General features: G+C 38.9%; 1 protein-coding gene across 18 annotated transcripts in view; it reads left to right on the top strand.

Annotated features, from left to right (window-relative positions):
- Nucleotides 1-26,384, top strand: part of ATP2B2 (ATPase plasma membrane Ca2+ transporting 2) — a 396,907-nt gene extending 370,523 nt beyond the window's left edge. For 13 of the 18 annotated variants that reach the window (XM_021530473.3, XM_031505904.2, XM_021530474.3 and 10 more), the window contains 4 exons: nucleotides 554-765; nucleotides 2,316-2,423; nucleotides 6,020-6,202; nucleotides 22,911-26,384. In XM_021530473.3, coding sequence (XP_021386148.1) covers nucleotides 554-765; nucleotides 2,316-2,423; nucleotides 6,020-6,202; nucleotides 22,911-23,222 — 815 coding nt within the window. In that variant the 3' untranslated portion in view covers nucleotides 23,223-26,384. Of the gene's footprint in view, nucleotides 1-553; nucleotides 766-2,315; nucleotides 2,424-6,019; nucleotides 6,203-12,363; nucleotides 12,536-18,475; nucleotides 18,532-22,910 lie in introns of all 18 variants that reach the window. The other 5 variants (XM_077786065.1, XM_031505906.2, XM_077786066.1 and 2 more) reach the window with 3 other exon arrangements.
- The last annotated feature ends 314 nt before the right edge of the window (nucleotides 26,385-26,698 follow it).

Below are 26,698 nucleotides of genomic sequence, written 5' to 3'. Positions count from 1 at the left end.
TCTCTTTTTTCAAAGCTCACCACATTTTTAGTTACTCATTGTTGCTTTTTGATTGGTCAGATCTATGAGTGAAAGCCAAATTATCAAACTAAACAGCAGTACCTGATGCTGCACAACCCCAAATCTCTTAAAACCAGAAATGCCTGTGTTTTTTGTGACTGATATCCTTCAGTGCTTAGCAGAAGTTACTGATTAGTAAATGGGTAAAACGTGATGAAGAGGAGTGGCTTCTAACCATTGCAGAAAATTCAAACAATCTGGCAATGACCTTAAGATTTTGTTACAGCTGAAAGAATTGAGCGGTCAGAGTAATTCCTACTTGGGTAGGTAAGAGTAGGACTGATGGTATTGTGTAAGTGTTGTTAGATAGGAGTTAGGTATTGTTAGATAAAAGTATAGCTTCTTGCTCCATTGAGATATGTTTTGCTCATTGGTCCAAGAAAAGTTGTATTTAGAAAAAGCAGAGCAGAGAAGGCAACAGGCTGAAGAAAAGGGGAATATAAACTGGTTGGATTCATTCTGGAGGAAACTTTTATTTTTGTCTTACACCTAGGTGAGAAAATGTTTAAGATTGACAGTGGGAGGAACGCCCCTCTTCACTCTCCTCCTTCTGAGCACTACACCATCATCTTCAACACCTTTGTCATGATGCAGCTCTTCAACGAGATCAACGCCCGCAAGATCCACGGCGAGAGGAACGTCTTCGATGGCATCTTCAGAAACCCCATTTTTTGCACTATTGTCCTGGGCACATTCGCCATTCAGGTAAGGCTCTGGGCAAGAAGCAGTTGCTGTTCATCACAAATCCATTCAAATCATCACAAATCCACTCAAAAAAATCAAACACAAAATTGTTTGGGGCTTTTCTTCTCTGTGTTTTTTTTTTTTTTTCTTTAATTTTAAATCTAAGTGCTGCAGGAGGCTCATTTAATAGTAAAGCACCCGGTTTCATGTGTTTTCTCAATCAATACAAGTGTTAATAACGGAAAATGTTAAGCAGCCATACTAATAAAACAGAAATTTTGATCCTTATAACTGGGTTACTTCTTAAATTTACCTTAGCATGTACAATAATAACAGCCATCATTGATATTGTAACTGGTTTTTAAAGAAGAAATTGTTTAATAGCATACCAACAAAGCATTTTACAATTATTTATTACTACTTGAAGAGACAAATATACCTTCAAACAGCTGATGCTGAACTGTTCTTCTGTTCAATGTCACTGCCCAATGCTGCTCAGTATTCCCAGCAATGATGCCCCTGGATTGTGATTCCTCATGTTCCTCTCCTGAGTTTGTTGTCCCATCACAAGTGAACATGATCACAGTAAAACATATTTTTCCCAAATTTTTCTTCTGTAAGAATTACCCCTTCTGCTCCTGCATCCATTCCTTTGCTGGCATCCATCCTGTACTTGATACTATTTGATATTATAATTTAGAAATCTATTTTTATCTTGCCATTGTTGCTCAGCTCTGCAGTGGCAGCTCAGCATTGGCATCTTTCTCCTGGGAGGAGGAAGGAGGAGGAAAGAGCAGTTTGAGTTTTGGCTACAGTGATTTAAAAAGGAGAATTCCTCAATTAATTAAATATTGGAGGAAGAGCAGCAGCGATAGGAGCAGAACCTCGCAGTGATGGTTTTAAACATCTAAGTCAAAATGAGTTTAAAACCTGGACAATTTAAATCTCTGGATGTGATTTCAGGTCCCTGATTTTGCAGCAGCAATATTAACAATAAACATCAATAATATCTGATTTTCAGTTAGCAAAACCTTCTCAGTCCGCTCAGACTGTGTGTTGTTATCCTGCTGAAGCTGTGGAGTTCTCCCACCACCTTCCTCCAACAGACCTAGAATTTTCTGTACCCTCTGTCTCACCATGATGCACATCTGGAAATACACAATAAAATGTTACTCAGAGGGAAAAGCCTCTCTTGCACTGGACATTCCAAATTTAACTGGATCAGGGTCAATAAATCAGCTGGGGGAGCTCATGGGGACTGTCCTGTTCTCTTTTTTCCTGACCATTCATATCTGACCACTGTTAAATATGAGGCTGAGGAGCTTCAGTCTGAACTGCTATTTCTTTTTCTCACTTTTAATTAGGGATGCAAAAATTTGTGAGGTGCAAAAATTATGCAGGTGTTTTGGTTTTTTGGTTTGTTGGTTTTTTTTGTTTGTTTGTTTTTTTTTTTTTTTTTTTTGTTTGGTTTTTTGTTTGGTTGGTTTTTTTGCCTGGCTGCATTTGTTTTTGTTTTGTTGTGTTTTCACCCTCAAAAATTGACCCTTTTTCCTCCATGCTTCTCTTTGTAGATAGTAATTGTCCAGTTTGGAGGAAAACCATTCAGCTGTTCTCCCCTGCAGCTGGACCAGTGGATGTGGTGTGTATTTATTGGATTAGGAGAGCTGGTGTGGGGTCAGGTAAGCATTCAGGAAGATGCACATTCAAAGGTGTGATATTGTTGATATTCCTCTGGTTTCCTCTCAGTGCCCAGTGCGGCCCTCACTGAAACCCGAGGTGCTCTCTGAGAGCTTCAAGGAGAGATTTATTAGTAAGGATAATTTATCTCTCTGTTCCTTTGGAGCTTTTTGTTAACTTTCAAATCTCTCCTTTCTAGCAGGGTGTGCTATCACCAGGGCCATCTTCAGTCAGGCTTTTTTTGTGAAAGGTGTTGAGTCACAACTTCAGTCTTTTAGTCACAAAAAAATGCAGCAAAGGCAAATGCACTGTGACCTTCCCTGGAATAAAATTCCTCCTGTAGGATGTGGCAAAGTTTTGGAGCTGAAACGAAGTTCCAGTTCTAGGTCAACCAGCAAATTCCCTTGCTGAAATTGTCATTCTGCTACTGTCATAGGAAAAATTCCAGTGCCTTTAAAATATTTCTGCTGTGATTCTCCATCCACCTAATTCTGTGTGTGCAGGATAGAAGAGGGAAAAAACAAAAACAAAAACTTTTTGCCTTTAATAGTTGTAAAAAATGGCAGTTAAATTAACACGTGTTTCAATTTCTGCCATATCCTCTGTCATCATTGGCTAATATAGAATTATGTATTGATGAAAAAACAAATGTCAATGAGATGATATTAAATAAATTGGGATTAAGTGATACACACACACACACCACACAATCAGTATTGTTAACATTCTACATTGTTCTTTTATGTGAAAACACAGGTTGCAAAGTTCAAAATAAAAATATTTTTTCACTTCTGAATGCACTAACAGGGTATTTAAGTTGTTGCCACCTGGTGCAGTAAATAAAAATGTGAAGTTACATTTTTTTCTCTTAGATGTAAAGATATTTGTAGATCCACAGCTTGGCTCTATGAAGAGTCAAGAAATTGCCCACTGCAATTGAATTCTGCTGTGGTTCTACTGGAACTGTAGTGAATAAATGCTTACTTTCAATTTTGATTATTTGTTCTCTTCTGGGAAAAAAAAATCCCTTTTTTTTTTTTTGACAGTTTGACCTCAGTTTTCCTTAGAAAAAACTCAGAATCAGAACAGCTTTTAGTGCATATCTGGCTGAAAACCATCACCATTAGATTATTCTGCTGTAATTATTACTTGAGGCTGAGATTTGGCATAAAGCCTTGCAGGAGGAAGACCTAAAATCAGTTTGATAATCTCAGAAAGGAAAGATATATTGGTTTTTTACTCCCTCCTGTTTGGAAAGTACACCAACTTTTGGAGAAAGGGTAAGTCAAACGGGGAGAGGGAAAAGGATCCAAATTGCTTCATTCAGCTGTGAAAATTTTCCACAGCCTTTGATCAAATTTTTTGGCTTCTAAATTTTGTTATCCATGGTTATTACATAACCACCAAGAACTAATACTAATATCGGCAATTTTTTTTCACTTTACTTGCCCCAGGTTTATTGTGAAACCTTAGACATTAAATTAAAACTGGTATTAGAACACCTCCACAGTTTTAGCACTGAGAGGAAAGCAAATATGAAGGGAAAAAAATATGTCTTGTGGTCAATATTTAGTGACCAGAAGAGAAAATAGAATGCTAAAGCAAATCAATTTTGTCCATATTTATAGTCTGTGGCAGGGCTATCTTCATGGAGCTCTTCAGTGAGAAAGAATTCTTTTCCTTCAGCACAAAACAAATTTGTTATTTTTATTTATTTTTAATCCACATGCTGGACCCGCTGTTCTGGTGAGCCATGAAAGGCAATCAAGATTTCCAAGTTTTGGTGTCAAAGCAGGGACTTCTGAAGGGAATTTGAGTTTCCAGCAATTTGAGGTGCTTGGAGGGACAGTTTTCTGACAGCTCCCATCTCTTCTGAAAACCAAGACTTTCTTAAGTATTTCATATCCCATTCCCAGAATTATTGGTGACTTATTAAAACTGTAATCATTTTTCTGGGAATAATATTTAGTTCTTTAATCTGCATCTATTGAGTCTGTGTCCTGAACTGGGTGGATGTTGGCAGATACAGAAAATAAATTAATAATAAAAAAAGCCATGGAAACACCTTAAGAAAATTATTAGAGGAGAGTCTCATCAGCTTGGCTGAGGTGCTGCAAGAGAGGAACATTCTGTCAAACACAGTCCTGACCCAATAGAGTTATTTTTTAATGAATATTGGCTTAAAAATCCTTTATCACCATCATTTTCATCAGATCCCAGAGTTTGCAGTAGTTTCTCTCTGTAGAGTGCTGGCATTGTAGTTTGAAAGCTGGGAGGCTGAAGGACTTTAAGTAAGTATTTAATTGATGAGCATTTCCCCTTTCTTTTTCTCTCCTGTTCTGTCTTTGCTCATGCCACACCATTAATTTTCCAGGTTTGCATCTTGTTTTTCAACCCCCCTTTAAAAAGGTTTTATAGTAGTGTAGAAACTGGGTTTAGTTTGGTTATTTTGGTTTTGTTTTTTTTTTTTTTTTCAATCTGTCTTTAAAGCATTATAATAAAACTGGCCTTGTGGATTGTGAAGCTCAAGGAGACCCTCAGCAAACTCAGAGGTTTGCCTTCACCCTGAAAATATCCAGGACCTTTCCTATCCTTCACTGCATCCATTCCGGTTTTCCAAAGCTCTCCTCAATTTTCTGGCAGCTGTCTCAGTTCTCTCTTCATTTTTCATACATCTGAGCTTCACTGTTGTGGTTGCTCGCTGCTGAAAAGAAGACAAAAAAGAAAATTGCAGCAGATTTTTGATAAGTGGGTTTAGAAATTTGCTTTGCAGGAGATTTGCTTTAAGCCTTCAGTGTGTTCCAGGTAATGTCTTGTTTAAATTGCCATGATTTGGTCCTGGTTTTATGCAAGGAATCAGAACAAAGAGAAAATTACTGCCCAACAGGGTAACACTGAAATGGATTTAAAATAATTGTCCAGCTACAGCATCTGCAATTTTTAAAGATTATTCTCCTTTATTAGTTACTTCCAAGGACCACTTGGGTGAGCAAAGAGAATAAGAAGAGGGGTTAAGTTAATCAGAATTTATTGATGGTAAGGACAGAGTGAGAGACAGCCCTGTGAGAAATCCAACAACCAGACCCACGCCTTTCAGAAAACTCAATTTTGATAAATGCCAGAAAAGCATTCCAGCTGCTGGAACAAAGGGAAGCTGAATCCATGAACCAAGGGAGTGTGAGAAGATTTATCAGCATGAGATACAATGAATTTTCACCTCCCATTACCATAAGTTTTTGCAAATACCCAAACTCTAATTGCAGAGCTATAAATCTGTTTAAGTTTTCTTTGCATAATTGCATTTAAATATTTCCATCTTGTTTTACCTTCTATTTATTAAATTGATAAGACTTTGCCCAGCCTTGAACCTGCTCCACACTGTGGTTTAGTGGTGCAAGTCATGCTAATTGTTTACACAGTAAATTAAATATTTTTGGACTAAAGTGGAGTTGTCCAGGTGCAAAGTGCTGTTAGGAACAGGCTTAGCTCACCTTTAAAGACCTTATTAAAATTATGATTACTCTTCTGTAATTAGCAGATTGTTATAGTGTTGCTCTTGAATGAGGCTTATGTTTTCAGTACTTTTTTATAATTTTAGGTCATTGCAACCATCCCAACAAGTAGGCTAAAGTTTTTAAAGGAGGCAGGGAGGCTCACTGAGAAGGAGGAGGTCCCTGAGGAAGAGCTCAATGAAGATGTTGAAGAAATAGATCATGCAGAGAGAGAGCTCCGACGTGGACAAATCCTCTGGTTCCGAGGGCTCAACAGAATCCAGACCCAGGTATGCTAAAAATAAATGTCCACAAGGTCTAAAAACACCAAAGAAATTATTTGTGTGAGATCAAGGCAAGCTAATGTTAAAAGGGAAGCCATGGAGTGTTTGTGTGTGGAGGAATGGCACTGGTTAATTGCTCTCGAAGGAAAAACATGAAAAACAAAATAGGAGAACTGAGCAAAGGGGGTGTGTGCAGCTGAAGAGATAAACTGAAAAGACAGAAAATGATCAAATGCAAAACCAGGGATCTGTGATTTGGGAATACCGTGACTGGATGTTCTTTTTCTCCTGGAGTGATGACAGCTCATAAAATTGTGCTGCTTGGCCAATGTCAGCTCGCAGAATGTTATGAAAGCTTTTTAAAATGTATTGCTTGATTTGCTAAAAAAAAAAATACATTGTTGCTGCCATTGCTGCACTAACAGAATAATTGAAATTGAGACTGAAGTATGATGTATAATTTGATTAAAAAAATAAATCTGTTCAGTTCTGGCACTGCCACACATCGATCAAGATTAAAAGGGATTGATTTCCTTTCCTACTCGGTAATGAAAAATGTGGTTCTGGATTTTAGTAGGAATTAAGCAGCAATTAAATATTGAGGTGTAAGAGTTGGCTATTAGGAATGATTCCTGAGATATATCTCTCCCCAACTTTTGCCAAACACAAAAATCCATGGCATTTTTTAATATACCAGACCTTTGCACTGAATCATGGTGCTAAATATAGTGCAGGTTAAGGAGCTGTGAAATTTGTCCTGGAGTGCTGAAGAAAATCATGTGAAGTATTTTGCCTTTTCCATTGCAGTGAAGTGTTTCATTGCACTCTGGTGTGCTCTGCTTGATCTTTCTAAGATCAAGTATTTCTGCCAGCTTGCAGCAGAGAACAGATATCACATCAGATGTGTGTGTTTTACATGAGCCTGACAAGAAAAAGAGGTGAATAATTAAGAAAAATATCTATTTTTTTTTCCTTGAAAGAATCTTCTAAAGCACATTTTTGTCTGAGAAGATTTGGGGTTTTCTTCATCCAAGATAAACAGCACATACTGCTTTTTCACATCTACAAATTGATACCTTTTTTTTGGAAGGAGGGAAGATGCAGCCATGAATTTAATAAAAAATGATGGAAAGAATCAAATTGGGGTGGTGAGGTCTCTTGGCTGCATCTGAAGAGCATAAAATGTAGAGAGATTAAGAGCTGGGGAATTCCCAGGGTTCTGTGGTAAGTGATTAAATATGGATCTTCAGCTCTGAGCTTCTGTGTCTTGACTCCATTGAGTCAGGAGCACTCATCACTAGAGATAATTCAAATTTCACTTGTGACAAACAGGTGCCCAGGTACTGGTGACCTTCAGGGAAAGATGACCTCTTAATGTGCATTCTTTTCTCCCTGGTGGCTGTAGGAGGAGTGTTGCCTGTTGGCACTTCTGTCAGGATGTCTTTCTGGTTGGGGTGAGTGTAAACAGCTTCGAACAACACAAAGCAAATGACGTCCTTCCAGTTCTCTTTCTAGTCTGAAAGGTAGCTTTTAGTTCTGCATCTCTTTGACCACTTAATTCACAGAAAAATGATTCTTTTCCACTACTTAAACCCAAATGAACATTAATTATGTCTCATTGCTAACATCCATCTTGGTTTCCTTTCTGCTCTTAGTTGTAGAAGCACCTCTAGTAGGATGTCTCTCTCCTCTCTGCCAAGAGGCCTCTGTGATTTTTCTTCTCATTTTATTTACTCAATGACCTTGATTTTTTTGCATTCATTTCACATCTGTGGAATGAGAAAAAAAAAAAAAAGAAAAAATATGAGAAGCCAACAGATTCCAAAGCAGTGCCGAGGTGTGCAGTGGAAAGTGGTGGACTTAGGTCAAATTTGACCCCAGCTGGAGGGCCCTGAGCTGTGTGTGGGGCCCATTCAGGTGGATTCATTCCCCTATAAACATTTCTCAGGCCAGCAAAAGAAGAGCTTCTGGAAAAGTTTGGGATACCTTTAGCGTCTCTGGGAGGATTTGCAGGAATCCTCTGCTGCCTAATGCACTCCTGGAGATGTGGAAGAAGAAGGCAGAGCATCCCCTCATTTTATCTCTCTGAGGATGGCAGACCAGGATGAAACTCTGGGCTCAGGACCACATTGGTCATTCAATCCTAACAGCACCAGTTTCCACACTTGTGCTGTAAATTGGACTATTTGCCTTTATTTTCTCTTCAGTCACCCTTGGACAGGTGGCCCCAGCCCCCAGCAAAGCCTCACTGGTGAAACAAAGAACTTCCAATAGGGTGGGTGCTGTTTCCAGACAACCAGCACATCCTCCTTGGAGTGCTCCTGCTTCAACCCATCCGAGCTGACAACGCAGTCAGTTGAGGAAGTTTTGCAGTGTTAATGAGATTTTTTTTGTCTACATCCTCCTTCAAACAGAGGCTTCAACCCAAGGACCAGAGAAAGGATTTCCACTGGGATTTTTCTGTTCCTATAAAAAACATATAAATTTAATTGAAAGAAAGGTGTATGAAAGATGCACATAACTAGGCCAGAACTGGCTATCGACTTCTGATGGTCTTTTTGGCTTCCTTTTGTTCATTTAGATCTTTTGTTGTCTGATAAATATACAATAGGGAATCTCTGGATGGATGTGTGCTCCCTGTCTCTGGATGGAAATGTTTCCTTCCTGGAAAGCTCTCTCAGATGACCACTGAGAGGTGAAGCTCCACAAATGACTTACCTTAGAGATGCAAGTTTGAGGAGGTCTAAAAGAGGTCTGAAATTGCATAGAGACAGGACTTTCAAGAGTTTTCTGCATTTTTCCTCAAGTTTTTGTTGCCTTTCTCACATATTCTTCATTCTGAAGGAAGACAAGACTGATCTCACCTTCTTGGCAGGTCTAACAGCCTTTGGGAAGCTCACCAAGCTCACCTTCAGGCCAAACTGCATAATCTGAGAAAAAAATAACAGAAAAAACCCCACGTCTCACATCTTTTAATTGTATATTGGAAACTTCTCCAGTTCCCTCACATCTGAGAATAGAAATGTTCTGAAGTGAGGGGATTCAAAAACTTCTCATGTTTGTCAGAATTTTACACCCCTGGCCTGATTCTTTCCTCTTCTGCTTCATTCATCCTGAAATTCAGTTTGCTTTATCTGCCTCAGAGGGGAAGCAAGTGCCTGGAATGTTCTGAGAATAAAAGGAAAAGCTGAAAAAAAAAATAGAGGTGACAGGGTAACTGCTACTTTAAGATTGTTCCTCTTCAGATGCTAAAAAACCACACCAAGGTGCTGGACTGCATTTTTCACCCTTCATTTTTCATGTAAGAAACATAAAACCTTTTTTTTTTTGAACCAATTCAAACCTTCCAGCAGTGAAAGTCACTCCTGGCAAGAGGTTCTGAAATTGGATAAAAAGCCAGCACCTCATTTTATGGTTTCCATGTAGCTTTTAATATAGAAAACATCGTGGTAGCCCCATGTAAGTGGAATGGAAACTGTTTTATTTCTTAAAGAAAGGTGGCTTTTTTAGGTGGTTTTTTTTGTTGTTGTTGTTGTTGGGTTTTTTTTGGTTGTTTTTTTTTTTTTTGTTAATTTATATCCTGCTTAGAGATTAGGGGAATGACACCTGGGTTCTAATCACTTAAATTAAAACAGAAATGCTTCTGAAAATCTGTGTTAAAAATCAGGAAGAAGTATCTGTTTTGCCAAGACTATTCTGCTACTATCAGATTTTAAAATTTTTTTAATTGCTAATCACTGATATTTTTATTTGCTGTGCAAACCTAAAAAAAATGGATCTTCTAGAGTATAGAATACAGAGAAAAATGAGACAGGTGTGAAAAATGTCAACTTATGGATAAGCTTCAAATGTAGGACAGTATTTTTTCTCTACCTGAAGACCTATAATCAAAACATGATTGCATCCTATATTGTGTTGGAAATTATTTTAACTTATGAATTTTTGTTTCCTTTCTCCTCTTTAGCAGCTTGAGTTCTTCTAAATAAATGCATTCCTTTGTCATGAAAATGTTCCATCTTAATTCAAAATTCACTGTTTATTTCCATGAGCTCTTTTCTTGTTATTTTCTGCTTGGAGAAGACAAACTTTTGGGCCAAGTTCTTCTCTTCTTTCTTGGCTTCAGGCAAAGCACAGCCCTGTATGTTCAGCTTTTAGGATTCTGAGGAGGCTGTCATCTTCCCACCAGGAATTATATCCATGAACAGCTGGAGTTCATTGCTTCAGGAGAAAAGCAAATTACATGGCTGTAATTCTTCTTCTCTGAAGAAACCATTAAATACAGATCTTCCCTCATCTTTTCCCTCTTGTACCAAAGGCTTTCAGTTTGCCAGGAAGGCTTTTGCACATCTCAGGGTTTATCACAGAAATACTCATTTCATGCCCTCAGTGAGAGTCTTTAGAGTCTTTTTTTGAATGGTCTCTTTTGAAGAGTGCTCTGTCACCTGGGTTAGACCCTGAGAACCCAAGATCTGTATTTAATTCTACTTTTGTAGAGCATTTCAGGTGAGTATTTAGTGTGCCACCTCACCAGTGGTTGGAGCCATGTGGTGTTTCCATGAGCCTGAGCTGATGATCCCCCCTCATCCCCTACCCCACGTGCAAACTCACCTCACATTTTATTTACTCTGATTTACCTTTGATTCACTGTGAGATTTGCACTGGACATGTAATTCTGCTGCCAAAAACAAAGCTCTCCAACGCTGTGAGGACTGCTGAACACTGCCCAGCCCTGGGTGTGCACAAAGAAATGGTACCAGGGCTCAGACAGAGCAAACCAGCTGCTTGGGCTTGTGGAGGAAAATTCACTATGATAACTGCACAGCAGTAACCTGGGATCCCTTTTCCAGCTGGCTGTGGTTGATTATTCCTATAAAAACATGCAGGAAAATAAACAGTGATGGCCATAAACAATATTAAGGGAGGGAAAAGAACCATATTATTAAAGATTCAGCCCTACAAATTGGTTTATTCCCAAGTCTGACCACAGCAGAAAATCATAAATTCATTCTAGTGCTTCCCACTTGGAAAATTTAGGAGAGTTTGCACCAAGATTTGTGCTGTTTAAATTGATAAAAACACCACCAATTTACCTCTTTCTAGACTGGGAATTCCAGAAATGTGGATTGCATGGTCTGGTAACAGTAGGTTACTTCAAACAAGTAGTTAGTTGAATTTCTCCGTGGATAATCCACTGCTTTATCTGTTGTGGTTGCACCAATGCAACACAGAGGACATTTTGGGATTTGTGGGATTTACTCCTGCCAGTCCCTGGTTTTCCCTCTGTACCCAGAGCCTGCTTTCTATGGGTTTTTACTGGTGCCAAAGGATGCCTTGAAATGCTCAGCTCCATTTTTAACTCATCCTCTGTGGTGGGGAGTAAAAGGAAGTTGCCCAGGATGGGTCTGGCAAAGAGGGAATACAGTGGTCATATGTAAATAAGTAGAAAGTTGTCGTGTTATTTGCTGCAATGGTCAATCCAGTTCCACATCATTTTCTGGATGCTTTTAAGTGCTCTGTATAAAGATAAAATATTTATACTTTTAAATCTCCAGTTACAAAACCCAAACATTCTTTATCACTATGCTAAATGTATACATTTATTTATTCTGTAACTTTCATTACAGAAAAAGTTGGCTAAACTAGTGGAAGAATTTTTTTATCAAACTAATGTACTGACAACCCTGTGTTTGTTGACAAAATAGAGTCATATATTGAATTTTAAAGTTTTTCTGTTTTGGTTGAGTGTCATCCCCAACCCCATCCCCCAGATTCCTATTGAGTGACTGAACTTTTCTCCCCCTGGAGAGACATAACAGCATAATTTGAATCTCAGTAGGAAAAAAGAGTGGAGATTAGTTACATCAAGTGTTCCAGCTGATTTTATTTACCTCTAAATAAAATGGTTTAAACTTTAAAAAAAACCCTGTTATTTCAAATATTCTACTTGTTTAAAGTGATGCAGCTCCACCGCCTCCTACGGAGCTGCCTCATTTTATCCAGACAGAAAATTTGAATCATTTGTAAAAACACTGAGAAGGGGCACCTTGATTCCAGCTGGAGTAGAAATGCGTGCACGGTTGATTTGTTGTTTTTCATGATTATTCCTGTCAGTTATGCAACTGTATCCATACTTTAAGCAACTTGTCTCGTTCTTTCCTCCGTTACAGATCGAAGTAGTCAATACTTTCAAGAGTGGCACTTCCTTTCAGGGGGCTCTCAGGAGACAGTCCTCCGTCACAAGCCAGACCCAGGATGTAACCAATATTTCTAGCCCTAGTCACGTATCGTTATCCAATGCTCTTTCCTCTCCTACCAGCACCTCTGCTGCTGCGGCTGGGCGTGAGTGTGAATTCTTACTGCACCCGACCCTCAGAGATGCCAACTTAGCCAGAGTCGCTTCAGACTCAGCTCCTCTGCCCCTCCCCGGGCTCTGCTCCCCCTCGAATCAGCTCCAAACCCCGTGACCCGATTACTTTGTGTACAGTGGATGCTCCCCAGGAGTTGTTCTCTGTCTCTTTGCTAACTCACAGTGAGGACAGGAATTTAGGGTCATTTTTTATTGTGAGGAGATTTCAATTTCGTTAAAGTTCTCTGTCATATTTTCTTTTTTCAGACCTAAAATACAGACTTTTACTGATTCTAGAGCTTTTCAGATATCAGACCATTCCACCACGAAGACTTTTTCTAACTCATCCAGGAAAGATATAGAAATGAAGGAACAAGAAACAGGGAATCTAGTTTATGATGCCAGGCTTAAAGTTTACACGAAAGATGAAAGTCTTCTTTCAGTTTATTCTCTCTATCTTATTTAGTTTTAGATTTATTACCTCTGTCTTATTTAGATTTAGATTTATTCTCTCTATCTTATTTAGCTTTATTATCTCTGTCTTATTTAGATGTAGATTTATTAGCTCTAAATTCACTGGCAGGTAACCATTGAAGCAGCAGGGACCTAGACAATTTAAAGGACAGTGTTGAAATAACAAAATCAGTGTGGTGGCAAATTTTTTTAGAAGAAACAGATTTCTGAATCCTAATATCCTGACACAGCTTGGTTTAAGAGGGAAAATATCTACTGAAGAAGTACTGAAGTGAATGAAAAATCTTTGATGAAGCTGATAAGGAAGGGCTGTGAAAAATGCCAGTTGCTCAGAAAGATCTAACTCTTTTTCTAGATTTTTATTTATTCAGGGCTGTGAGTAACTATTTTTATTACAGTATTAAAAGAATATCTGAATATGTAGAATTCGGTTTACGAGCCTGTCACACACTTCAGAAGATAACTGGGTATATTCCTTATAAAAGTTTTAGTAGTTGGCCAAATAGAGAAGAAGCTGCTTTTATCTGTCTGGCCAACAGAGAAAGGGAAGGCAGACAGAGAAAAGGCAGGGAAGAAGAGGGGGTAAAATTCCAGAACTTCTGCAGAAAAAAGGAAGCTTGACCTTTCCATTCTGTTTGAGTGCAAACCCTCACAGTATTTGCACACCAAACATTCAGACATTACTTTAATAGCAGCAATTAAAATTGTATCAAACAATCACAAATAGTCTCAGAAGTATTTGTCCATCAGACAGATCTCTGAAGGGTATTTTTTCTTTTTTCATGTCTGGTTGATTGGTTGGTTGTTTTTTAAAGTGTTTTCATGCAAGAGCAGAGCGCAGCACCAGAAGTTTTGTTGGATTTAAAGGAGAAATTTCAGTTTTGCTAAAGCTGTTAGGTTCCAAATTTGTCAGTTCCTTCTTGGAGATTTTTCTATATTTTCCTATTTTTTGTCTTGGGAAGTTTGGCCTGAGAACTTTCACCTTAACAGCCCTAACTATTCCAGGGCAGCAGCAGGATCAGGGCAAGTAAAGTCATGGAGGTTCCTGAGCCCAGGTTCCCTCATTTCCACACTGAGCAGGGCACAAAACCCCAAAATCCCAAAGCAGCTTTTCATCCAGGGAATGATTGCCTGGGATAGAATTTCTCCATTTGAGCAGGAAACTGGGAGCAGCTTGTACAGTGGTAAATGTTTCCTTAATATGCTGTAGCCAGCACTCGGGGAGGAAAGATCTAATAAAATTTAAATAGACAATTTATCTTCCCTCTCTACTCTCCACTGCAGCAAAGCAACAAGAACTGGATGTTATTGTGTCTTGACAAGGGCCTCACTCGTTTATGGGCTGAAGTTAATTAATAGGAGAAAGCAGAATCTGCTCCAGACTTTGTCATGTTTCATTTGGAGAAATAAAACAGGTGTCCAGAGCTCCTCGTGGTTATAGCCACGTTTCTTCAGTAAAATAAAAGCTAGGTGATTGATTTGTTAAAATGCCCAGAGATAAGGATCTCTATGGCAGAGGGCAATTAGAGATTGGGATTTAAATGAGTTATTCTGGACTCTTGGTGTTTTATTGCCACAGCAGAATGTCTGCTGGAAGTAAATCAAAAATTATAACACTTAGGGAAAGTTTTGAATTCTTCATACAAAGACACAAATTTATGAATGGCAGTGAAAAAACCCATCTAGTAAAACCCCCATGGTTTTTATTTTTAAATGGGGTGTTTACAGTGGGTTGCTCATGTTCAAGAACCTGTAAAACCTTTCCTAATCCAAATTTCATAAAAATGGGAGATGTTTTTGTGAACTGGCATTTTTTGAGGAAATCCCTCTTGCAAAATGCTCACCTAGGGCTGCTCTCCAGCTCTGTGCTTAAAATGTGTGTGGGCACATAGGACTGGATGCTTTCCTCTGAGATGCTCAGAATGGCTCAAACCCCATTTTCTTATTCCTATGGGGTGGAGGGGAATAATGGGATAATTGTACTTTCCCAGTCTTCAGGATTGTTAAAAATATATGTAAAGGTATTATGGGTAGTATCAAGGGAAAACCTTGAAAGTATAGGAAGGAAAACAAGGGTCTACTTGAAACTTGCTTAGGATGTTGCAACAATTGGGATATTTCAGGTGTCATTTTGGGTGCCCAAAATGCAGAAGGTCTTATATCAATAAATACTTAATTTTAAAAATAGGAATCATATGATGCTCTATTGATATGCCAGTCTAATTTGACAGAGCATTCATGAAGCTCTTTACTAATTGTGTTGCTTTTTAATATAAAGTTTATTGTGACACCTTGCCACTCTGTGAGATGTCTGCTGCAGGTTTATAGTAACATTTGGGAATATTTTTCTATCCCTTTTGGGCAAATTCATGTTTAATTCAAAGCTTAATGCTTGCTTAAAGAGAAGTCTGCTTGTGGAATACATCCAGCCCTAGAGTGGTTTGTGAAACAGGTCAGCAATTTATTACCAGTAATTAGCAGCTATTTACAAATATGGTCCATTCAGAGTTGTGGAATCCCTTAATTAAAAGCAGTTTGTACAAGGGAATATTTAATACAAAACTAAAATTTCCCTAGTGAGCCGTCAGCGTGTTATTTGTGATAACAAATTACACATTTCTGGATAACACCATGAATGGATAACAGTGATGTCTGCGAGTCTCTTATCTCTTTTGAAAGACATTGCAGCTTTAAATAGAGCAAAAATTCCTGCAAATGAAAACCTGGCATTTTGTATATTCTGATGAAGTTATGAAATTCATCTAAATGCACACTAAACGTGCACCTGTTTAATATGCAAACCTTTAAGCTACTGAAAATGAAAATATGGGGAAGTTAAGCAAGGTGGTGTCAGATCTTCTCAGACACTGATTTACAGATACAAACTTCCATCATTTGAAAGCTCTTGCACTGCAGATTTAAGGGTGGGTTCAGGTACAACCTCTGGTGGATTTGTGTTTTATATGCATTTCTTTCTATATTTTATTTGTAGGGGGAAAAACCCCAGAACCCTGGGGCAGTTCAACATCCTTTTTTCTTTTTGAAGCTCAGAATTAGTAACACCAAAAATTATCTTGTAGTTAAAACTGAGTATGTGATTAAAGCTTTTATCACTAGATTTTTTAGTTAGGTAGAGGGTGAGACTATCTAACTGTACACAAAGTAAACAAGTATTTATCCTACTCCGTGTATTCCTGGTTCTCAGATGTTTGTGTTAGCAATAGGTAACCCTTGCAAAAGAACACAGTTGGAGATTTTCCAAGAAAGACACACATTTAGTACTCCTTTGTACTTGCTCTTCCTCTCATTCTCATATGGAGCTCATAATCTTCCCAAGTGGAATCAGTCAGGAACTGCAGGTCCCTGAAAAAAAATCTCTCCCTTCTATCAGAAAATATTCTAATTTTTAAGTTTAGGGAGCCCTGGGGAAACAACAAACAAGCTAAAGACAAACCCCAGGAAAAGTGACCTCCCGGAGTTCCTTTTTCTTGGTTCTGATGAGAACTGTCTTGTCAGGGGTTTTTAGAAGTGAATATTTAAAGCAATCACTTGAAACTTTTTACCACATGAACCCCAGCAACAGTGGCCTCAAATGACCCACTTGTATGGTGAGACAGGAGAAAACACAGAATCACAACTCCAAATTTTATAGCAGCGGTTAAAACTTCATCAATCAACCACAAAATGCTCTCAGCGATATTTATTCATCACACAGATCTTGGAAGGTTTATTTGGCTTATTTTTCTGTCTGGTTGATTGGTTGGTTGGTTTTTAAGAAGTTCTTCCTGCAAGAGCAGAGCACAGCACCCTTAAGGCTGGATTTGTGTTCTGCCTCACTTGGAGGAGCCACAGCCTCCAGAACTGGGGCTTCACTTGCTCGGCAAGAGAACCTTTCCCAATCCCCTTTCGATTAAAGAATGGCTGCAGTTTCTGAGATGTGCCAAGAATGTGCCCTGTGTAGAACATTCAGCATTTGCTGGGGGTGGCACGAGGGCAGAGCTGTCACGTGCAGGTGGAGGTGTCACCCATGGCTTTGCTGTGGACTGGCACGAGGCCACGGGCATCTCCAAACTGTGTCACACCCATGTGAGGCACTCAGCAAGCTCAGCTCCAGTGGCTCTCACAGCCCATTTCCCAGGAGATCATCTTAAAGAGTCCATTTAACTGTTTGCAAGCTGTTGTGTATGAAGAGCTTCTATATTTCTTGCATATTTAATTTTCTGTGAAGGAAATAATTCAGAATTCAGAGCTAAAGCTTGAGCTAAAGTCTTGTTTGGATGGAATTTTTTCATGAATTAAAATGGGAACTAATTTCTTTTAAAGAAATCCTCTATTTTAATAAATGTTGAGGCAAAGATTGCTGCTCGGAATTGATCTACATTCAGATCACAGACCAAGCCCAGTCGGCAATTGCTATGCAGGAAGGTTTAACTATCACAGGAGGAAAAGGAACAAGCAGAACTTAAATCAAACCCACAGCTAAAATTATGTTTCTAAAAGTTGCACCATTGAGCCAGAGACTGGGGTTCCGTACTAAAGTCTAGGACTTCCCACTGGCTGCAACCAAGGTTTGACAAAACCCTCCTGGGATATGCAAAAAATCAAAATCAACCCTTGGATCTCCTCCCTGACGGATAATTAAGCAGATTTAGAGCCTAAATATAAATCCAAGCCCTCAAGTGGAGACGTGCTATGGCAGGAAGGGTTATATCCTAAAGCACAAACAGGATCTTTTAAAGGCTTGTGTAATTTATTTAAATCTGATACAAATATGTCCAACTCCATAATTTTGCAGTGATCCTGCTGTGGAAAGTGGAAGCCCTGCACAGGGCTCTGCTCTTTTGCTCTAAAATACAATGGAATTCAGCCCTTTTGTGGAATGAGAACCAGACCTGTGTGGGTGCTCTGCTTTCCTTGCTGCCCGTGGTTTGAATTTTGAGCAGCATTTGCAGAATTTGCTGCATCTTTATGTAGGAAGAGAGTAGCACAGTTAATGTTATGCATCTGTTTCACTCGTTAAAGTAGAGAACTAGAATTTCTAAATTTTAACTTTACATTTGAATTTGCTCAACTTCTGCATCCTAGTCCCCAGAGCATAGGAGGCACAACATTTACAGGTGACCCCAATTCATACAACATCTCCTGTGGAGACCTAATCTGATTTTACTCATCTAAAATTGGGAGGATTCAAAAAGAAATCCCAATATACTGAAGATGTTTTCCATTTCAAAGCTTTCCATGTGCAATAGTCCTTAACCAAACTCCTTTACCTTTGTACCGTTTAGTCTTGACCTAGAATAGTCTCACTTACACCTAAGAGTTGGCATCTCTTTGCAAAATTGACCTCTTGTTTACAATTTTATACTAATCACCTTACTGACCTTTCAGTATTGAATTTATTTGCTGTTGCAGTGCCCTACTCTCTACTGTCTGAATATTAAATGTGTTTGTTTTCCCAGAGGGCTAGAGAACATTGGACAAAAGGGTTCAGCAGGAGAGAGTGAAATAAAAAGAGGTTGTGAGTCTTTAACCTTGAGCCTGAAATGAATGTGAACCAAACTCCAGATACTTGGCTTAGATGAAGCCAGGTAAACATTCGAGTATAAGCCCACATACTACAACCAGAACACAGCTGTTGGTGCTTACCAGGCTTTGGAGATTTTGCCTAGATGGTTGTACTTAGGACTGACATTCTGAATATCACCTTTTTCTTCTGATGGGAAAAAAAAATTGTAGTATCTAAAATTCTATTTCTTTTTTTTGTTGTTGTTTTTTTTTTCTTTTTTTTTTCTTGCCTGATGCAGTATAATAAATCTGACTTTCAAGGTGGGATGAAGCTGAAGAGTTTTTTTCTGTTACAGCTCCAGAGAAGAAAGAAGTGGAAACTTATAGCAATGTCAAAAATGTCCTGAAGTGTTGTCCCCGCAGTCTTTTGTTAAAAGCAGTTCATTTTTTTTCTGTTGTCTCCATTACTGTGAGAAAAGGGAGCTGTATCTCACTGTTTGTCTTCCCTTGGCATTGTCAGTCTCATAAAGAAACACCATTACATGAACTTACATAGTTCATACTAAACCAACACTTCCCAGGTTCTATCCATCATGGATGTCCCTGCTTTTCCATGCTTTTACAGCCATAACAACATCCCAAGTTCATCTGCTTTATTTTATCTTAAAAAAAACCCTGGCTGGGCTTTGTTTCAGCAGAGCCCCAAAACATTTTTACACCAGATACTACTTCAAACCTTGAATTTAAGCATGTATTAAAAGAATTTGTTGCTGTTGGGCCATGTAACTCTGGCTAAATAATATTTTTAAATCTGGGAGTTGGATCAGCTATAATAGGTAGATTAAATATTGTGGTATTATGGTAGAGAAATTAAAATGCCACTTTTATATGCAACAAACACCCTGCCTTTGTTTCCACTAAGTTTTTGTCCCTGAAAGTAATAATTTAATCCGTTGGGGGACAGGCTTTGAAGAAGATTTTGAATTTTATTGCTATGCAGAAATTCTGTCACTGAATGATGTGTGAATTAAAGAAAACCTATGTTTTCTTCTGGATGCCAAGCTAAGGATGCAACATTTTAAGCTGAGGAGGGAGTTTCCTCTAAAGTGAAAAATTAATGGAAATCAAATATACATGTATGTAGAGAAATTTTAAGTAAAGATATGGGTTTCTACAGCTCTCTTGTGAAGAAAACTCTTTAAAGATTTAATGTGATTTATTGTTAGCTTTAGGGACTTGCCCAGTTTGGCCCTTCCATGACCATTGCCTTCAGGAGGTGACCTACCTTAGGTGTCAGCGCAGCTGAAGCAGCCCTGAGCTAATATTTCCAGTACAAACCAATGGGAACAAGTAGAAGCCATTCCAGAAACACCTCAATGTTCTTGCAATACCCAAACAATCCAGGCCAAAAATTCTGCCACACACCTTCACCCAAAGTGAGAAGCTGCAGTTCTATCTTCAGGTCATGCAGCTAAAAGTCATTATTGCTCCCCTCAATGGCTCATTAATTAATTAATTCCAGAGCCACGGCAGAGCCCCAAATCCAGGTCATGGCAGGCACATTTGCAGAGCTGCCTATCAAACACAGCTGGAATCTGTAGTTTTCCCTGGATGGATTAGGTGCTTGGAATTAAATCCAAACAAGATGCCAAATATTGGTATTAAAGCAATACAGATGCTTTCCCTACTGTGAGACATACATCTCACAAATTGACATAAGTTCCTCCCTTGCTAAATCTTGAAGGCTTAAATATAATTTGTGTGATGAAGAAATGCTTTCCTTTCTTTGGATTCTGCTGGATCTGTTCAGGGTAATAACAAACTCTTTTATTTAAGTAAAAATTTACCTTCACTATAAAGAATCCAGCTGGCAAATAGAACCTAAGTCTATGCCATAAGAAGTGTTTCCAAGAAAATAGAATTATCTTGTTATTTGATTATCTCTAGCATCCAGCTGCAGCTGAAGAGGTGACTGGTATTTGTGTTTAGAAAACAGAAATAATGGGGAGGTTTGCAGAAATGTCACCTCATCAGGCCATACTAGAAAGTACCCATGGTGCAGAAAGTTTCCTGATTTAAAATAGGGCAATATGGGAATGTGATTTTAAGGCTGCCTCAACAGTAATACAATTTTTTTCATAATTTAGACTAATTACTCTGCACTTTAAAACACAAGCTAGGAGGGCATAGATAGTGAAGGGATTTGTCACCTTTTCTGTCTTTAGCAATGCAGATGAATCTCTTACCCCACTCCGTTGACTTGACAGAGCCCTCACACAACTCAGATTCAGCTCTCATAAACCCCTGGTTTTTAATTCCAGGAGCCCTCTTAGGTACACTGTGTGACTGCAGTGGGTGAAACTGATTCCAAATTTATTTGTTGATTTTTTTTTTTTTTTTGATTTTTTGTGCAAGACAATCTTCCCTCTTGCACCTCTGCCAACCTAAGATGTTCTCGCACCCCAAGGCCTGGCTGAGCTGTCCTGTGCCACTCCAATCCTCTTACCTGGAGCATAAGCAGACACATGAACTACTTTTTGTACTGTGCCCTGCTGTTACCAAATGTATCTGTGAAGGGAAGGGAGAGCATTTGGGCTGTCCAGCGATTTGAACATGGCAGGACTTCAGCTGTTAAGATTTTTAAAAGATGGCGAATATCCAAATTTAGAGAGCATAAACAAGGATTGAGATCAAAGAGGAAAAAAACCCAAACCAAGTCAGCCTCCTCCTCAAATGTGCTGAAATTCTGTACAACTTGGCCAGCTCCAAGCATGGGATCAGCTGGACCCCACAGCTGGAACCCAGTGGCCCGTGCCATTACTGAAGTGCAGTCTGCCAAGGAAAAGAGGAATTAAAGCTTTCCAAAGCAGTGGTGTATCAGGCCAACCAACAATGTGCAGCATATTTACATGTAAAAAGATCCACATGCCAACCACCAAACCATTTCAAATGTGTGTGGAGAAGCTTTCACAGTACCTGCTTGCACCTTTTCTGCCTCTGCCTGTGTTTTAGTCTCCCCCCTGAGAAATGCTCAAGGTTCACTCATGGGCTACATGGAAGCAGAGGGATAGAACTCATACTTAGTCATGAAACATTTGCCAACAGATCACGTTTTGCCATTCTGTTTTTTTCCTCTCTGCCCCTCCGCTCCCTTCCAAAAAGTTCTGTTTTTTCAGCAGTAACCCAGCACAACCCTTCACTTCTTTTGAGAACTGGTAGTTCCCTGGGACATAGAGAGCATCCCTCCCTTTGCCCACCCACAGAGGCCGTAGTGTCCCTGCTCCTCGTCTGCTCATCCCATTTCCTACTGGGAAAATGGTGGGCACCATCCCTGAGAATCACTGGGCTCAGTCTTGAGTTGATTTTCACCTCTGTTCTTACTGCCAGGTGATTTCTGGCATTAGGTGGCCCCTGGCACAGGTCACTGACCTGCTTTAAGAACTGCATAAATGGCATAAATTGTGTGGCTTTCAGCATTTAACTGCACGACCAAGACACCAAATCCAAACAGCTCGCTGTTAACAATGGGACTCAATTCAACCCAACAACCAATCCATTATTTTATTACATGTTCTTCTATTTATTAACAAGCTGAATGGCTAGAACAGTGGGTCTATACTCGAGTGTTTACCTCACATCTGCATGAAGGACAAATAAAAGTTGGTTCAACGATACTATGTTCACATTATCCAGGCTTCCAAGTGTAGTTGTTGTGTGCAAGTTATCTCTGTTCATGTGGTAACTGTGATTTTTTTTTTTTCCCCCTGTGGTAGCATGATTACGCTTAGTACTTTGTCTGCTTGGCTTTTTGTGCTCTTGGCTGCATCCATTTAGATTTTGCTTTAAAACATTGATATTCTAGTTTTCACACTTGGCTCCTGTGTGTGTCTCATACGTACCCATCCAACCGTGTCCGTGTTCCGTGCTTTTCTGTTTGTGAAGTGTGATATGTTATGTGTAATGGTTTTTTTAACAACAATACAAGAGACTTTTTAATTTAAAAAAGCCTTTCTACTTACTCACTGCAAAAAAAAAAAAAAAAACCCACAAAAACTATCAACATGCATGGTTTGACATTTGCATTACAATTAACATGGCTTGTCTTTTACTAGGGATGTACCACACGAGTGGACCTTGGCTTTCTTTAACCACTCCTCCCCATCAGTTCTTTGATGGCTTTAAACCTTGGTTTATTTTAATATTGCAGTTGGTACAGACATTCAAAATGCACATAACTGAGCCACTCGTTTATGCATATAACATCCAGAGACTTTGGACTCCAGCTGCCTGCACTGCCCTAACCATGTGCTACATTTTTCACCAAGTGTTCTCTGCCCGCTGTGCCCTGGGGAGGTGCCCTCTGACAGCCCTTTCCTTTTCTCCCCCCAGATCCGCGTCGTGAAGGCATTCCGTAGCTCTCTCTATGAAGGTTTAGAAAAACCAGAATCTAGAACCTCTATTCACAACTTTATGACTCATCCTGAATTTAGGATAGAAGATTCCCAGCCCCACATCCCACTCATTGATGACACAGACCTAGAAGAAGACCCTGCTCTCAAGAAAAACTCGAGTCCACCGTCCTCACTGAACAAGAACAACAGTGCTATCGACAGTGGAATCAATCTTACAACTGATACAAGTAAATCAGCTACCTCTTCTAGTCCAGGAAGCCCAATACATAGCCTGGAGACATCACTTTAGCTGAAAAGGTCACTGCAAAAAGAAAACAAAAAAGAAATATAAAAAGTTAAAGTAAAATAAAATAAGAAACCCCACAGCAACCGAGATATATAAATATATATATTAAAAACATTGCTGGCTGAAAAGCTGTTTGAACTCTTATTCACTCTGAGACAAGTGAATGAATTGTTGATCGCAATGGTTTTGGGGAAAGAATGAATGGCTGATTTACATACCCCCCATTCCCTTTCAGAAAAACAAAAACAAAAAAAAATCCTCCTGCATGAATGTACTGTACACTGCTGGCCCTTCTTTCTCTCTTTTTGTTTGTTTTTATTTCCTTTTTGGTTTTTTTTTTCTTTTGTTTTTTTCCTCCTTAAGCAGGAACTGCAGAGGACTTCTTTCTGAGGCTATTTATCCAATTCACTGGTCTGTGAGTTTTTGAAATGCTTGTGTGGCATGGACTCAATTGTATAGATTAATTTAAATAACTTTTTTGAAGTTGCGAAGCTTAACTTGCACAGTAGATTTGCACCAGTTGGACAGAGGAACTTAAACATTTATGAGACTATATATAGAGATATATACATATAAGTATATAGATAATTAATTATATATATGTATATATCTATCTATATATATATAGTTATATATATATAAAGTTTCTTTGTTGGCATGTTGCCTTGTTTCTGCTCAAATTGCTCTGACTATTTTAACTTATTTATGTCCTAAAAAAGAATGTAATTTGTTTACAAACCTGTAGATAATATCCTTAACTATTTGTAGGGTTAAGAAAGCACTTCCTGCCGAAGTAGTATAAAAATGGCTCAGCTCAGCTCATTGAAAATGTCTGTACTCTCGCACCCTGGATATTTTATTACAACCGTGCTCTGATTTCTGCCTGATTTCTTTTTTGGGTTTTTTTTGGTCTTTTTTTTTTTTTTTTTTTGTTAATAATGTAGATACTGCTAGTAAATAACAAAAGAAGCCAAAATATAACACATTGGATGTAGCATTGTGATCCTATATACAGGGAGGTAAACCAGGCTTCCTTTGTTTCAAATAAAAATCAAAATGATCAGGTTCTCTCCTTTTATTTTTTCCTTCCTTCCCTCTGATAATCTGCTTGAACTCGTTTTGGTGCAACATACAATAATGGAGGCTATTTCATTCTTCAGACATACAGACATACAGGCTTTGGAAACTATTTTTAGAGAGACATTAAATGAGTTTATAATTTAAAATAACTTATATTTGGTTTGTCTATATGGAGATAAAAGAAATGTTAAAATCTTGTGATATACTGTGTTAACCCTTTTCAATTAGTACTTTAGGCATTTATTTCCTTATTATTTGCAAAGTACGGGCTGTTGGCATTTTGGATGAAAATCACTCTAGGTTGTTGCTTTGATTTTTTTTTGAAGAAAAATATAATTTCTGCACTATTAGGACTGAACGAATCTTTATTAATTGTGTATTGAGATGTGCTTTGTGTAATTTTTTTTAATCAAGCTTGTGTTCCTGCAGTAACACAGTAATACATTATTTTACCTTGAGCTTTCTACCAAGAAAGCTGCTTTGAAAACCTGCATTATGGAAGGCGACAAACATTTTTCAAGATGGTAACAGCCCTAAAGACGTAAAAATTATGAGCTTATACAATTGCTATGTCAACCACTTGAATGCTAAGCACTTTGTGGATCACAGATTTTTCATAAATAATTTTTGTATTTAATATAAAGTTTGCTTGGAGAATTTTCAGCATATGATTTTTTCCATAACTGTACAGTGCAAAAGACATTTGGAGTTCCACAATCGATTATGCCAGGCGTGTCGGAACAAAACACCCTCCAACCCTCTCGATCCGTTGAGTCGTTAAGGTGTCTTTCTGGTTGTCCTAAAGTTGGCTCCATGCAGTGGTGCATCTCTGCAGTCACAGCAGCTTAACCAAGCCAGAACTCTCCAAACCAAGCTTAGACTCATGGCCAAACTGCAGACTGACCCCGATTTCGGGGTGCATCGGGACTCTCAGCAGGTAAAGCTCCGAGCAGTTCCCTTGCCGGCGGCCGCGCCCCGTGCCGGGAGCGCCGCTGGCTGCGGCTCAGCCCCAGCCCCGTGGCACTGGCAGGTGCCCAGGGCAGCAGGGCACTGCCAGGCACCAGCCCCGGCAGGAAGGTGCTCTGTACCCGGGGCTTCCCCTGCACTCCGCGGAGCGGCTCCCGGGCAGCTCTGGCCAGAAGACAAAAGCGGTATCTATTGACAGGGAAGCCTCTAGCTTTGGACTTGAACATCTACAGAAGCTATTAATACTGGAACGGTTTCTTTTCAGCATCTTAACACACTGACTGTTTGCCTTTTTGTTTTCCAACACTCTTCATATGTTTTCTCGGTTCCATTTTTTTTTTTTTTTTTTTTAATTTTTGAATTTTTTCCTGTAGGAGTACCCCTCCCTAAGGTACCATTCGCAGACTTGAAAACTGTTAAGAAAATGAACACTGCATTCTGTGTATATATAGTAAAACATATATAAACTGAGATGCATAGAAAACTTGGGCTTTTGTGAGCAGAGACTGTGCTTTATGTATATGATAAATGATAGACTTTTTTTTTTTTTAAAGCAGAATAGCTATGACCTTTCAACTACAAGTCGTGCATCACAATTCCTTTCTTTTATTGCTTGACCTCTCTGTGATGGGAACAATGGATCAAAAACCAAAATGATCAGTTTGTTAAAATTCCCTGCAATATATAAATGCTCGCTCTCTACGTACTGTACTTAGCAGCATGAGATTTGTGGACAACAATACAGTGGTACATTGGCAATCCATCCCACTAGGGGTTATTAATATATGTTCATTCATCTGTTTTTATGAATTTTTTTATCTAGACAATAATTGTAAATAAAGAACTTACTCTGTCTGTTCATTTAATACTATGCAAAAGGTTATGCTTTCTATTGTTATTCTTATTCCTACAGTGTGATGCTGGAATGTTTGTGGTTTCAAAAAAAAAAACAAACAAAAAAGACAAAAGTAAGTAAAATATGTGATGTAAATTATTTTATAGTTTGAAACAAAATGATAAAGATTTACTCTTGCTGCTTTCTGTCTAATAGATCTCTCTTGGCAGGAGCACAAGTGGAAAATTTAAAGAAATAAATTCACAAAGCAGCATGAACAATAATGGTCTGAATGTAACAGCTTTCTTTATTCTCACCTGAAATCACGAGACGCAGCTCTGGATTCCCGCTGGGATATTTGGATGTGCAGGTGGATGGAAATCTGGACTGGCAGTGAGGACCCTTCTCCCCAGGCAGAGTTTGCTTTCCTTGCCCCAGGGGCTGAGCAGCCCCCAGGGCTTTAATTCCTGCCTGCCTGGCCCATTCCCTGGAGCTGGGAATGCTCCTGGGAGTGCTGCAGGGAAATCACTGCACTGAGTGCTCAGGAAAGTCAAATAATGAAGTGAATTTGCTTAGGGAACAAGGAGTTTAATCTTGG

This window comes from Lonchura striata, chromosome 12, assembly GCF_046129695.1.
Source record: "Lonchura striata isolate bLonStr1 chromosome 12, bLonStr1.mat, whole genome shotgun sequence".
NCBI classification, from domain to species: Eukaryota; Metazoa; Chordata; class Aves; order Passeriformes; family Estrildidae; genus Lonchura; species Lonchura striata.
This window is presented reverse-complemented; position numbering and strand designations above follow the sequence as displayed.